The sequence below is a fragment of the Mobula hypostoma genome, chromosome 16, assembly GCF_963921235.1.
Source record: "Mobula hypostoma chromosome 16, sMobHyp1.1, whole genome shotgun sequence".
NCBI lineage: Eukaryota > Metazoa > Chordata > Chondrichthyes > Myliobatiformes > Myliobatidae > Mobula > Mobula hypostoma.
The window spans coordinates 12181788-12196400 of record NC_086112.1 but is presented as its reverse complement, the minus strand read 5'-3'; the positions used below and the strand labels follow the sequence as shown (position 1 = coordinate 12196400).

At 41.4% G+C, this 14613-nt stretch overlaps 2 protein-coding genes across 6 annotated transcripts in view; one reads left to right on the top strand and one right to left on the bottom strand.

The window, feature by feature from the left end:
• Positions 1 to 3525, bottom strand: part of tmem167a (transmembrane protein 167A) — a 44260-nt gene extending 40735 nt beyond the window's left edge. The window contains exon 1 of one of the 2 annotated variants that reach the window (XM_063068535.1): positions 3373 to 3525. In XM_063068535.1, coding sequence (XP_062924605.1) covers positions 3373 to 3375 — 3 coding nt within the window. In that variant the 5' untranslated portion in view covers positions 3376 to 3525. Of the gene's footprint in view, positions 1 to 3210; positions 3268 to 3372 lie in introns of those variants that run through there. The other variant, XM_063068533.1, reaches the window with a different exon arrangement.
• A 165-nt stretch (positions 3526 to 3690) lies between these two features.
• xrcc4 (X-ray repair complementing defective repair in Chinese hamster cells 4) overlaps positions 3691 to 14613 on the top strand; it is a 419861-nt gene continuing 408938 nt past the window's right edge. Inside the window, exon 1 of one of the 4 annotated variants that reach the window (XM_063068530.1) lies at positions 3691 to 3890. The gene's annotated coding sequence lies outside the window, so the exon portion shown is untranslated. The remainder of the gene's footprint in view (positions 3891 to 14613) is intronic. The other 3 variants (XM_063068531.1, XM_063068529.1, XM_063068528.1) reach the window with 3 other exon arrangements.

The window sequence follows — 14613 nt, the reverse complement described above, 5'->3', positions numbered from 1 at the left end:
TTCTTGGGCACTGGTACAATCGTTGTCCTTTTGAAGCAAGTGGACATTTCTGACTGCAGCAATGAGAGATTGAAAATGTCTCTGAACACTCCTGGCAGTTGGTTGGCACAGGTTTTCAGAGCCTTACCAAGTTGCCTTGCAAGGTGGTACAGAAGATTCAGGACCCATAACATCAGGTTCAGAAACAGTTATTACCCCTCAACCATCAGGCCCCTGAACCACATTCAAAATCAGGTTTAATATCACCAGCATACGACTTGAAACTTGTCTTGAAACTTTGCAGCAGCAGTAAATGCAATACGTAATCATAGAAAAAGGCTGAATTACAAAATTAAATATGTAGTGCAAAAATAGAAATAAAAAAAGTAGTGCGATAGTCTTCAAATGTCCATTCAGAAATCGGGTGGCAGAGGGATGAAGCTGTTCCTGAATCGTTGAGTGTCTGCCTTCAGATGATAGGACTCCAGCTCCAGATAGCCGGGGTGGTCATGGGGACAAGCTGCCACTACCTATAAATGCTCCCAATGACATGCATCTCAAATAGCCTCTGACAACCAAGTCCAGCTCCTGGCGTTCACGTGTAGCTTAGCTACTAAACCCGATGAAACTGTTTCTACTGACAGAAGGGGTAAAGGCGGATTACTGATGAATTAAGATCAGTTGCTCATGAACTGTTTGTCCCATTCCCATCAGGGAGGAGGCTATGTAGCATTTGATCAACACCTCCATCCAAAACTCCACTTTTATTTCCTGTCAGTCACCTTATATAAAGCCTAGTGTCACTTTACGGACATAAAATGAATGTATACAAGCTCTTATGTATTTGTATATAGTGTTTTCATTATCATTGTGTTCTTTATCTTGTGTTGCTTGCATCAGATCCGGAGTAAAAGTTATTTTGTTCTCCAAGCATTTGTACCGGAAATGATATTAAACCATCTCAAATCTTGTCTGCTAATAATTGCGCAATGGTATTCCCTTTGGAGTGAAAGAGAATGAGAGGTGATTTGAAAGAGGCATAGATTGAATAGACAGCTAGAGACTTTTTCCCAGGGTGGCAATGGCTAATATAAGAGAGCATAATTTTAAGGTGATTGGAGGAAAGTACGGGGGTTGTCAGAGGTAGTTTTTTTTCTCTAAACAGAGAGTGGTGGGCGCATGGAACACCCTGCTTTCAAAATGAGGGCTAGGTGGAAGGGAAAGGTTAGACTGGTCTTATGTTAAAAGATCTAAATGGGCTGAAGGGCCTGCATTGTGTTGTTATATTCCATGTTCTACATTCAATTCCGCTCAGAGCTCTTCATTGAATGAAGGAGTCATGCCTGCATATAGCTAGACAACAAACAGGTATGGGATGAAATGTGACTAATAACATTTTGGCCTTAGAAATGCCATGCTATGACAATTTACAACAGAACCTGAAGACATTCTACTGCATTACTGTGGCCAAGCCAGTAACTTCAGCACCATCACTGGCACTAGCATACTCGCCATGAAGGACATATATACAGAAAGGTGCTAGAAAAAGGCCATTGATATTATGAAGGATTGCACCCACCCTACTTACAAACTCAGTCCAATCAGGGAAAAGGCTACGCAGCATCCATGCCAGGACCACCAGACCCAAAAAACTGGTTATTTCTCCCCAGCTGTCAGGCTGATCAAAACCTCCACCCACAAACCCCCCACCCCCACCAGTACTTTATCATTTCCTGTCAGTCACCTTATGTAGAGATCATTATGTACCTAATGTCAGTTTATGTACATACAATAAATCCGTGTAGACAAGTTAATCTTATCCATTTATATTTACTGTGTTCCTTAAGCTTATCAAATAAAGTTCTTATTTACTGTCATTCAACTGTACACACGTCTCCCTCCAAACGAGACAAAGTTCCTCCGGATCAAGGTGCACAACATAGTACATGTAACTTACACACAAAGTAATATTACCACAAATAAATTAACAAATAAGGTGCATTTACAACACTTCAAAAAGTAAAGAGTATAACGCTACTGATGCTTCATACGTGATGAGACCTGGATAGAGGCAGGGAGTTCAGTCGTTTTACAGCCTGGGTGGGGGGGGGGGAGCTGTTTCCCCATTCTCACAGTTCTTGTCCTAATGCTACAGTACCTTCTGCTTGATGAAAGGGGGTCAAATATGTTGAAGGCTAGATAGGTGCCATTAAGGGCTGGCAAACAAGAGTCACAGAAGTCCAGTTACGACATCTGCAAGGCCATTACAAACAGAAAGGCAATTTAGGACTAAACTAGAACATATTTATCATGTAGTGTTTAAAGATAGTAAATTAAGTAGCCCAAGAACACACTAGAACTAGTCAACAAATGCTGTATTGATACCATTTACAAATGACAGGACTAGTCTAAAATCCAGAACTGCGTAGAGCATATTAATAGCTTTATCTAATAAGCATTATTTTATGCCCAGAAACTAATGAGTTCATCTCTCAGCTCATCGGCTGGGCAAGTCATAATTTTCAGTACATTTATTAATCTTGTACCAAGAAAACTGGAAGGAGATAATCAAAGCCTGAAATTCGAGATTTAAGATTGTTTATTGTCATTTCTGTGCACAGGCGTAAAGGAGAACGAAATAATTGTGGTATTTGTAGCAATGTAATTGATGCCGAGAAAACGACATTACATTGCACCTAATAACTCTCATAATCATCGGCCTTTAGTTCCCGCGGCGGATATTGGTCCCCTTGGAGGATTAGCTACTTGCTGAGCTAAACATCGTTTTTTTTCCCTTCCGCCATCAAATTCCTGAAACTATGAACACTGCTTTGCAATTCCTTACCAACTTACTTCATCCTCCCATCTTCCTCTTCACCTTGTCTTGCCTATCACCCTATCACCTGCCAGCTTATGGTCCTCACACCTTCCTATTCCGGGGTCTGCTCCGTTCCTTTCCAGTCCAGTCCTGATGATAGGTGTCAGTCCGAAACATCGACTGTTCATTCCCCTCCATAGCTGTTGCCTGACCTGCTGAGTTCCTCCAGCACTTTGTGTGTGTCCCTCTGGATTTCCAGCTTCTGCAGAATCTTGTGTTTATGGCTTTGCAATTCCTCTTTCTATGAACTATTTATTTTGTAATCAATTGTACATTTATGCCTGATCCGCACTGCTGCTGCAAAACAACACATTTTACGACATACATAATAAACCTAAGGAAACATCCCTCACCCTGAAAGCTCCCACCTCTCGCACTGACGATGCCACTACCATCCCCACCGAAAATAAACACTAAGCCAAACGGTTGGCAGTGGAGACACTACAATACCACCACCAACTCGGAATTAAGCAGCACAGGCCTTCCTGAGGAGCAAATGTCGACGCCTCACTCACCATCGTGCGTACTTCATAGCCACATCACATTTCCGCCCGAGCCGGAAGTTCCTCTCCCCGGGGCTGCGATCGCACCAGCACAATATGATGACGTTTCACACAACTCCCAACTTCCAGCCGATCCGGCACGGCAGAGCGGTCAGTCGGGGTAAAACGTCATCGCGGAGCTAGCGGTGACGGAATTGGTGGAAGGAGTTAGGAGCTGAAACAGGATTGGTGAGCCTGTGGAAAGAACTGGGAAACTGTGACCGGATTGGTTGAATGCTGGCTTCAAGGGCTCTGATAGGATTGGCGGAGGACGGTGGGAACTGTGACAGCACTGGTGAACGCCGATGGAAACTCCGACAGCATTGGTGTTCGCCAGCGGCGGGAGCTGGCACATGATTGGTGAACGCCGGCAGCTGCGCATTAAACTTGATGAAGCAGCTTCGGCGAGAGCTCGGCGGTAAATGTGAACGAGGCCGTCAGGGCTGTTGTAACAGTCTGAAACCCTCGCCTCTGGCACTTGGCGATCAAAGGTACAAACAGGAACTGAAGTGGCTGTCAGAAATGCGGTCAATGCATTACATTGGGGTTAATTAACCCACACAGTTTTAGGCTGTGATTCCTCAGCCAGAGGGCGGGGGTGGAGTTTGTATTTGACAGAAAGTTTTCAGCTTTTAAGCCTACAGGACTTTTTCGAGATCGAGAACGCCAGTAAATCTTCGAAAATACGAGAAGTAGAAAGACCATTCGAAACATCATACCTGCCATGGAGTCGTACATCATAGAAACAGGCCCTTCGGCCCGATTAGTCTCTGTTGACAGATGACCTATCCAAGCTAGTCCAATTTGCCAGCTTTTGGCCCATAGCTTTCTAAACCTTTACAATCCAGGTGGCTGGTCAAAGTGGCTTTTAAAAAGTGTTCCTGTACCTGCCTCAACTATTTCCCCTTGCAGTTCATTCCACGTGGATACCACCGTTTATATATATTTTAAAAATACCATCCTAAGAGACAATAAGATATAGGAGCAGAATTAGGCTATTTGACCCCATCGAGTCTGTTCTGCCATTTCATCATGACTGATCCACTTCCCTCTCAGCCCAACCTCCTGCCTTCTCCCATAACCTTCATGCCCTGACTAATGAGGAATCTATGCCTTCAGGTCCCTTAAAAATCTTTCCACTCTTGCCTTAAACTTATGCCCTCCTGTTCTTGATTACCCAATTCTGGAAAAATACTGAGTGCATTCACCATGCCTAGGATCCTCATGATTTGATAAGGTCACCTTGGTGGTGTTCGTGTACATCTTTTCTGTATTCTTACCAGTTTACTAACATCTTAGTAACACCTTATTGAACTCTGAAAGCTAATATGGATATTGAAAAAAGTGACATGCCCAATTGTTCAAGTTTTAGGACATTACAGCACAGTACAAGCCGTTTGCCCCACGATATACTAAGTCTTTTAACCTACTCTAAGGTCAATCTAACCCTCTCCTCCCACATAGCCCTCCATTTTTCTTTCATCCATGTGCCAATCTAAGAGTTTCTTAAATGTCCTCCATATATGTGCCTCTACCACCACCCTGGCAGCACGTTCCATGCACCCACCACTCTGTAAAAAACTTACCTCTGACATCCTCACTATACCTTCCTGGAATCACCTTAAAATTATACCCTGTGATATTAGTCTTTTCCGCCCTGGGAAAATGTCTCTGGCTACTTTGTATGTCACTTTAACAAAAATCCAACCTTTGGTTCTCAAGTTGTGCTTATTCAGCTCCCTCCAGCTAATATTGCTGTATCTCTGGCCAGGTTTTGTTCTTGTTTCTGTTGGCTGTGTCAGTTTTTTTTTCATGGAGATTATCTTTGCTGAAAACTTGAATATCTGCTTACAATAAAAACAAATTTACCATATTCAGAAAACAAACTATCTGAAATTTGTCAATTTCAATTAATTTTTATACTGCCCAAAATTAATAGTAACTATTCAGGAGAATTAAACACTCTTGTACTACAAATCATTTATTCTTTATCCAATGGATCATACTAATTTTGAGCAACACACATCAAAGTTGCTGGTGAATGCAGCAGGCCAGGCAGCATCTCTAGGAAGAGGTACAGTCGACGTTTCAGGCCGAGATCAGAATGAGAATTCCTCGTGTTTGTGATACTAATTTCGAGGCCTGGTTCTTATGAAACATTGCAGTGATGCTGGAAATCCAGAGTATCACACACAAAATGCTGGAGAAACTCAGCAAGTCAGTTAATAGCTATGGAAGGAATAAAACAGTTGGCGTTTTTGGCGAAGACCCTTTATTAGGACTCACAAATGAACAGTTGACTTTTTAGGCCGAGAACTGATGAAGGCTAGTGGCCTTAAACGTTGACTGTTTTTTCCTCTCCGTAGATGATAGCTGACCTGAGTTTCTCCAGCATTTTGAAGAGAGTGTTTCTAGCTAATGAGAAGAGTCACTGTGAACTGTTTGGGAGCAAAATGCTCATTCTTTCTCGAATAGAATGAAAAAGTCACAGTGACATTCAAAAAGGTTCTTCAAAATAAATGGATTGCTGAAATCTAAGGGAATTGGTTTATATGGGAAAGGAATTGAGGTCAACAATCTGTAATAATTTAATGAATGACAAGAGCAATCTGCAGGAGTTGCAAAACTTGTAAAGATCCTCATATAAAAGGAAAGTTGTATTCATTCCTCGTTTGAAAAGAGCATATAATTATTAGAAATTTGGTGGAAGGGTTACCATGTTCTTCTAGTTCAGTGTAAACCTTTTTTCCAGATTTAACTACTTCAGTTGAAAGGGACTTTTCTTAGCAGGAACTCAGCAGAGAGTGTTTGCAGAACTTGTTATATTGATATTTCTTGAGTCCATCAGTTTATATCAGATTTTCAAAAAACTATCATTGAAGAATTATAATTATGCATATTACTGACTGTTTGGATTCAGAGCTGGTTTGCACCTAGAAGACGGAGGGTAGTGATCAAAGGGACTTTTTCGAGCTGGTGTTCTGCTGGAATCTGTGTTGGGACCTCTGCTGTTTGTGATGTAGATAAATGAAAATGATAATGTCGATGGGTAGGTTAGTAAATTTGCGGATGATACCCACATTGGAGTTGTGGATACTGTAGAAGACTGGCAAAGAATATAGCACAATCTAGATCAGTTGCAGATATGGGCAGAGAAAGGGCAGATGGAGTTTAACCCAGATAAATGTGAGGTTTTGCACCTTGGTAGGGCAAATGCAAGGAGACGGTACACTGTTAAGGGCAAGACCTTTAACAGTGTTGCTGAACAGAGAGATCTTGGGGTCCAAGTTCACAGCTCCGTGAAAGTGGCGACACAGGTTGATAGGGTGGTTAAGAAGGCTTATGGAATGCTTGCTTTTATTAGACGAGGCATTGACTTCAAAAATCAAGAGGTGATGTTGCAACTTTATAGAACTCTGGTTAGGCCACACCTGGAGTATTACATAGGGTTCTAGTCGCCCCACTATAGATGTTGAGGCTTTGGAGATGGTGCAGAAGAGGTTTACCAGGATGCTACCTGATTTGGAGGGCATGTGCAATCATGAGAGGCTGTACAAATATTGGTTGTTTTCTTTGGAGGGGCAGAGGCTCAGGGGAAATATGATAGGGGCTTTTAAGATTATGAGAGGCATAGATAGAAAAGACAGGGAGTATCTTTTTCCCAGGGTAGAAATGTCTAATACCAGAGGGTGTGCATTGAAGATGAGAGGGGGATGTGTGGAGTAAGTTTTTTGCTCAGGGAGTGTTGGATACCTGAAATGTGCTGCTAGTATGGTGGTAGAGGCAAATACGTTAAAGGCTTTTAAGGGATGTTTAGATAGACACATGAATATGAGGATGATGGAGTGATATGGACATCGTGTAGCTGGTTCGGCACAGCATTGTGGGTCCTGTTCCTGTGCCGTACTGTTCTACGTTCTATGTACTGTAGGATTTTGTGAATAATACATGCGAGAGTCGCTTTTTGTGCTTAAGTAATGCTGTAGCCCTTTACTTCCATTGCGAACAAACCAAAAGCAGTTGCCTTACACTGATGTCATTACTTCAGACTCCATCTCTTAAAGTGAACACAACTCAATGACGGTGTTTGTGAAATATGTAGAACTGTTTCTACTATGAACAATATGTGTCATCTGTCACCCATTACATTACCCTACACTACTATATTCTTGGTTGACACCATATATTTGCATTTCAATTTTTGTTGTTGTACAAAGATATTCTTATGGTAAATCTTATAGTGTTTAACAAGTTTGGAAATCTGGAGGAGCTCAGCTGGTCAGAGATTGAAACCTCTTCATGGATGCTGCTTGACTTGCTCAATTCCTCCAGCACTTTGTGTGTACTGTTCTGGATTTCCAGCTTCTGCACAGTCTTTTGTGTCTCCATTTCTTCAGATGCTGACATGTGTTGTAGTGATCAGGCTTTATCCATCTGAATAATAACTGGAATTAAACCGTGAAACTTAATCCGTGAATGTCAGTAATTAGTGCTTATTACCACTTGCAGGCTTCTACACTGTTTCAGGATTTTAATATATAACCTTCGCAATGTTGGGAGGGGGAGGCTTGTTTTTTGTTGCTTGTCGTACATTGGCTGCAATGTTTCCTCAAATTTGTAATGACTAGTGTGCGCAAAAATCTTGTGCTGTGCAATTTTTTGCCCAGCAACAGCAACATGTGTGCACCTCAATAAAAACAGTATACGCCAGTTCTAAAATCTGTAGCTAAATCATCGCAAACTCCACGTTGTCAACACCATTCACATTTGAAACAGGAAGAGTTTGTGTATCATCATGAAATATATTTAAATACCAACGAGGTAGAGAGTAACAACCTTTTCTATGCAGTTTAACTTCCTTTGTGAGGTAGTAGCAAAAGATGTGTGCGCACGCATACGCATACACCTTAGAGGGAACATTGATTGACTGTGTGTTGTTCTATTGACCATTGTGGACTTTCTATGTCGGCACCGCAACATGTGGCAACACTTGTGGACTGGTCCTAGCACATTCTTGGATGGTGTTGTTTGTTAAAGCAACTGACACATTTCACTCCAAGTTTTGATGTACATGTGATTACTAAATATATTTAAACATTATATCTAATCCATATTGAAAGTAAAGTTGAAAAAAACTTAAGATTAGCTTTATCACATGTACGTTAAAACATATAGTGAAATGCATCGTTTGCATCAATAACCAACATAGTTTGAGGAGGATGTGCTGGGGGCAGCCCACAAGTGCTTCCAGCACCAACATAACATATTCACAACTTATTCACCCTAACTTGCACTGCAAATCTTTGGAATCTGGAAACTGGAACACCCAGAAGAAACCCAAGTGGTCACTGGAAAATGTACTAACTCCTTACAGATTGTGACAGAATTGAACCTGGTCATTGGTACTATAGAGTGTTATGTAACTGCTAAAAAACATTTAAGAGATAATTGATCCATTTCAGAATTGAAGTTTGGATCATGTTATCCGATAATAACATTTTCAGATAATAAGCCAGTCTTCTAGAATTGATTTCAGAAGGTCACTAACCTGTAATGTTAACTCAGATTTTATCTCCCTATGGTTGCTACCTGATCTGCGGAATGTTTCCAGCATTTTCTGATTATATGTCAGACCTACAGTAACTGCATTGTTGCTTTGTAGTTTAAATACTAATTTGGTCCTCTTTGACCAGCTTTTAGTATCTACTTAGATCAGCTGTAATTAACAAGGAGGTGTTTCAAATAGTGGGAGAGTCTAGGATCAGAGGGCACAGCTTTAGAGCAGAGATGAGGTGGAATTTATTTTAGCCAGAAGGTGATGAATCTGTGGAATTCCTTGTCACAGACAGTTCTGGAGTCCAAGTCAATGGGTATGTTTAAGGCAGAGGTTGATAGGTTCTTGATTAGTAAGGACATCAAAGGTTACAAGGAGAAGGCAGGTGAATGGGTTTGGCTGGGATAATAAATCAAAGGTTCATTTTATTGTCAAAATAGGCATGTATGATGCAACTCTGATATTCATCTACTCCATTTAGCTATTAAATACAGAAAGACCACAGGTGTTGGTGAAAGAAAAGTCGTTAACTGCCCCCACATGAAAAAGAAAATAAATAAAACTCGTAGACCCCAAAATTCCCCCTTCCCCACAGCAAAACACAGCCACAATAACAATCACCGTCCCTCTACACATACCAATCCCTGATCCCTGACACCCTCACTTGCAGAAAAGGACAGCAGCTGTAGTATCAAACCCCTAACCCCCACCCCGCCCTTTACACACAAAAATTAACAGATCATCCACCTGCCAATCAGCCACTAGAAAGAAAACACTGAACAGCGTAAGGAAACCAATATAGAGTACAGTCCAATAATTAAAGAATATAGGAAATGTCCTTTTGTCTGCATACAAGCAGAGCAGCTACACAAACTTGGACCTTCCATAAAGAGTGACTGCCAACCCAGGTCCAAACACCGCCAATCCGGGTCGAATGTACCAAACGCACCGATCCTGCCACTGACCATCTCTACTGGGAGTCATCTCTGACCCCTTCCACATTCATCTCGATGGTTCAATCTTCCTCACGGCTTCGAGATTAGATTAGATTATGAGGACACTCAATCCTCATTTATTGTCATTTAGAAATGCATGCAGTAAAAAATGATACAATGTTCCTCCAGAAGATATCGCAGAAACACAGGACAAACCAAGACTAAAACTAACAAAACCACATAATTATAACATATAGTTACAACAGTGCAAAGCAATACCGTAATTTGATAAAGAGCAAACCATGGGCACGGTAAAAAAAGTCTCAAATCCCAATAGCCCCATCATCTCACGAAGACGGTAGAAGGGAGAAACTCTCCCTGCCATGAACCTCCAAGCGCCGCAAACTTGCCGATGCATTGGAAGCACCCGACCGCAGCCGACTCTGAGTCTGTCCGAAAACTTCGAGCCTCCGACACCGAGCACCATCTCTGCCGAGCGCTTCAATCCCACCCCGGCCGCCGAGCAACAAGCAGAGCCAAGGACTCGGGGCCTTCCTCTCTGGAGATTCTGGATCACACAGTAGCAGTGGCAGCGAAGCAGGCATTTCAGAAGTTTCACCAGATGTTCCTCCATGCTCTCATGTCTGTCTCCATCAAATCAGGATTGTGCACGGCACCCTACTTGACAGTTAACAGATATCATTAACTGGAGTGGCCGCTGCAAGCTGCGTCGTGCCGCCATCTTCTCCTCCTCCTCAACAAGATGGAGTCGTTTATGGCTCCGCACCTCATCTCTGGTCTTTTCCATGAGTCAACTTGTGTTCTTAGTCCTTTTTGGCATCCCCACCTGTCTCTAATCTCCACGAGGCAGTTCTCCGGACACAGTACAGCACTGGATCCTTCGATCGAGTTCCAAATTGTGCATCACAAACTCCAGAAGTTTCAGTAGCACAAACAAGACAAAAAGAACAAGCAAAAAAGATGCTGAAGAAGTGAAATAATTGGATAGATTTGCTATATGGAAGATGCCGTCCAAGGAATTGTTGTTTGCTGGTGCCATCAGCCACAATTGAATGGCGGAGTAGACTTGATGGCCTGAATGGCCTAATTCTGTACTTATAGCTTATGGTTACCGAATCCCTTAAAGCAATGGTTCCCAAGCTGGGGTCCATGGACCCCTCTGTTAATGGTATTGGTCCCTGGCATAACCATCGGTTTATAGTGTTTCCCGCAGTTGGAACACTGATATGGGTTGTATTCTGTGGAGACAGATTTTTGAACAGTGTGCTCATTTTCCTTCACACGGGGGGTTAATATCCTCCTCAGTCTGATGGAGCTTCCATTTTTTGTAAACCTGAAAAGTTAATTTCCTTTTCTATGACATCAAGTGTTTCTAGCATTTTTTGTTTCTATATCTTCCAAAACTTTTCCTCTTCACAACGCACTATAACTGATCTATGCAGCATTAGTAAACTTAGATTCAATTCACCTGGCCTCTTTATCCAAATTATTCTTTTCAATGGTGACCAGCTGGGCCACAACACCAGGGCACTTCATCTCTCAAGAACTCCACTAATCACAACCTTCCAATATGAAAATAATGTGAAGAAATGACAAATCTGAAAAGTTTATTAATTGTAAATGAAGGCTGCTATTTAGGAGGTTTAAAGCTCATTAAAACATACAATATCATTTAGCTTTGAAATCCTTTTACAATTTAGGGGTTTCCAAAGTAATCTCTCATGAAAATACAGTAATCTAATATCTCACTGCACAGTATAGCTATCAGTTACAGATGATGTGTTGATAAATTAGTAATAAAGTGTCAATGATCAAGCATTAATTCTTTAGTGTTCTTACCATCAGTATGAATGACCTGGAGAACACTAACCGTGTTCACGAGAAGCCAGCTGCTGTTGGCACTAAAGTAGTCTCAACTGAGTAGCATACAACTAACACTATATAGTTACTGAAACAGGAAGGAATTAATGTGTAGTGATTTCAAAGCGGCAATCAGACTTGCCAATTAAGGGTTTGTTTGTAGAGCAGTTTTACCTTTCATAGCTAATGATATCATTTGATTCACTCTTGACTTATTGTGCTGTAACCTCCCATGAATATTGATTAATTTCAGTTCCATCCAGACAGTCCACACATTTCTACGTTTTCTTCTTAGGGCAGTACTCTGGAATTGAAGACGGCTTGTCTTCACTGTATTTCTGAGGTGGCTGTTGAGTCCAAAGTGGGCCTTGCAGATGGCCACAGGAGGAGCAGAAGTTGCATGATGTTGCTAGAGAGTAGTGGTTGGCATCTTGGGCATCCCTTCTGCCATTTATCTGCCCTAACAAATGGACAAGTCTCTCAGTGCCATCTGGAATACTCCTCCTCCTTCCTGACTAATCTGTACTTTGGATTCCCAGGAATCGATGGGTATGTAACACATATTAAAGACCTTAAGACCGATAGTAGGAGCAGGAGTAGGCCATTTCGGCCCTCGAGTGCTCCACCATTCAGCAGGATCGTGGCACTTCCTCTAAACCAGAAGTTCCCAATCTTTTTCATGCTATGGGCCAATACCATTAAGCAAGGAATCCTTAGACCTCCCACATTGGGAACCCCTGTTGTAATCCAATTTCTGTCCTTTTCCCATTACGGTGATTCCCTTACTGAAGATATCTATCACCATGTTTCCCAGAATTTTGGTGATAACCAAAGCTGTTCCTTCTGATTATAATACTATACATGTGTACATGGGTTTATCATGGAGGAGTCTGGCATGTTAACTAAAAAGTGTGAATGAAAAGCTATGACATTTTTAGGTTGCTGGACAGCCTTCCAATCTTGGTTATTTCCTGGCTTTCCATTTTTTTTTTCACATTCTCTGATATATCCAAAGAAGTGTTACCATATATTGATTAACATATATTTTTGCATATGTTTCATCACAGACCCATTCTTTCCTGAACTGTATAAGTTGAAACCAAATACTATAAGTGCTTCACATTAGATATGAGGCAAAGATGGAGTAGAAAGCCATAGACATTTTCCTAGTGCGGCAATGGCTATACCAGGGAGTATAATTTAAATATGACTGGAGGGAAGTAACGCAGGATGTCAGAGGTGATTTTTTTAACACAGAGAATGGTGGGTGTGTGGAATGTGCTGCCGGGGGTGGTGGCAGATGCAGATACATTAGGGACATTGAAGAGCTCTTAGATGACACATAGATGATAGAAAAATGGAGGGCTATGTAGGAGGGAAAGGTTAGATCAATCTTAGAAGAGGCTAAGAGGTCAGCACGTCACGGGCTAAAGAGCCTGTACTGTGCTGTAATGTTCTATGCTCTACTTGTGTTGTCTGGCTTAATGACAAATGAAATCATTCATATTTTCCTGAACCTGCACAATATGATCACAATTCTAAGACTTGACATATATTGATTAAACTGTGTTTGCTTATGTTAAAATTAATATGGACTGAGTTTGAAATTTTCAATCCAAATTTAACTTTAAAAATTGGTTGCCTTCACTTGCCACAAGCAATTGCAATAAGAAAGTAGGTGAGACAGTGACGATCTCTCATTTCAAGTAATTATTGGGATGATGGGATGGAGATATGTCTCTACAAAAGGATAAGGCACTCCTTCTCTCCACTAGCCTGCAGGTCACCTTGGGTAGCACCTGCTTAGCTCCTCTTGATCGGGGTCACGTGAAGCTATGGAAGCAGGTGGAATGCTCATATGAGCAGCTGCTACATATCAGAAGCCCTGGTTATGTGACCACTGACTCCAGGCAGACAGTCTCTGAAGGGTATTGATAATGATTGGGTCACCCGTCTTGTAAAGATACTGGCCAGAAGAAGGCAATGGAAAATCACTTCTGCAGAAAAAAATTGCCAAGAATAATCATGGTCAAAGATCATGATTGCTCATGTCATTTGACACAGCACCTAGTCATGATGATTGTGAGAAACTGTGCTATAGTTAAACCCACATTAATTAGATGGTTCTTTGAGGTGATCAGTAGAAAATCTTAAAGTAGAAAATGTTATCAGATCAAATGGAATGCAGTGCAAAGTACTGTCTAATGTAAGAAATCAGGAATAAATGGTATAGGCAAAGATCTAGGGATATTGTATATGCACACAAATCTTTGAAGATCGTTGGGTAGGTTGGCATTTTTTAAAGGCATGTAGATATTTAGAATTTGTTAACAAAGGCACATAATAAAAAGAAATGAGAGTTATGCCAAAGCTTTTTGAAATTTAGATTTCAACTGGTTTAATGTCATTTCCTCTATACAAAGTGCAAGGAGAATGAAATACTTATTACTCCGAATCTGATGCAGCACAAAAAAACACAAAAGATAAAGAACACAATAAATATAAATACATACGATAGCTTATATACTCTGATTAATTGTGAAAGTGATGCTCAGCTGTACATAAGGTGAATGACAGGAAATAATAAAGTACTGCTCTACTTAGTGGGTGGAAGTGCTTTTCAGCCTTGTTGCTTGGGGAAAGTAACTGATTTTGAGTCTGTTGGTCCTGGCATGGATGCAATGTAGCCTCCTCCGTAATGGGAGGGGATAAACAGTCCATGAGCAGGGTGTGTGCGATCCTGAATGATGTTACTGGCCCTTCTCGGACACCTTACTTTATACACTATATATCCTTGATGGCAGGTATTCTGGTGCCAGTGATGCGTTGGACAATTTTGACTAC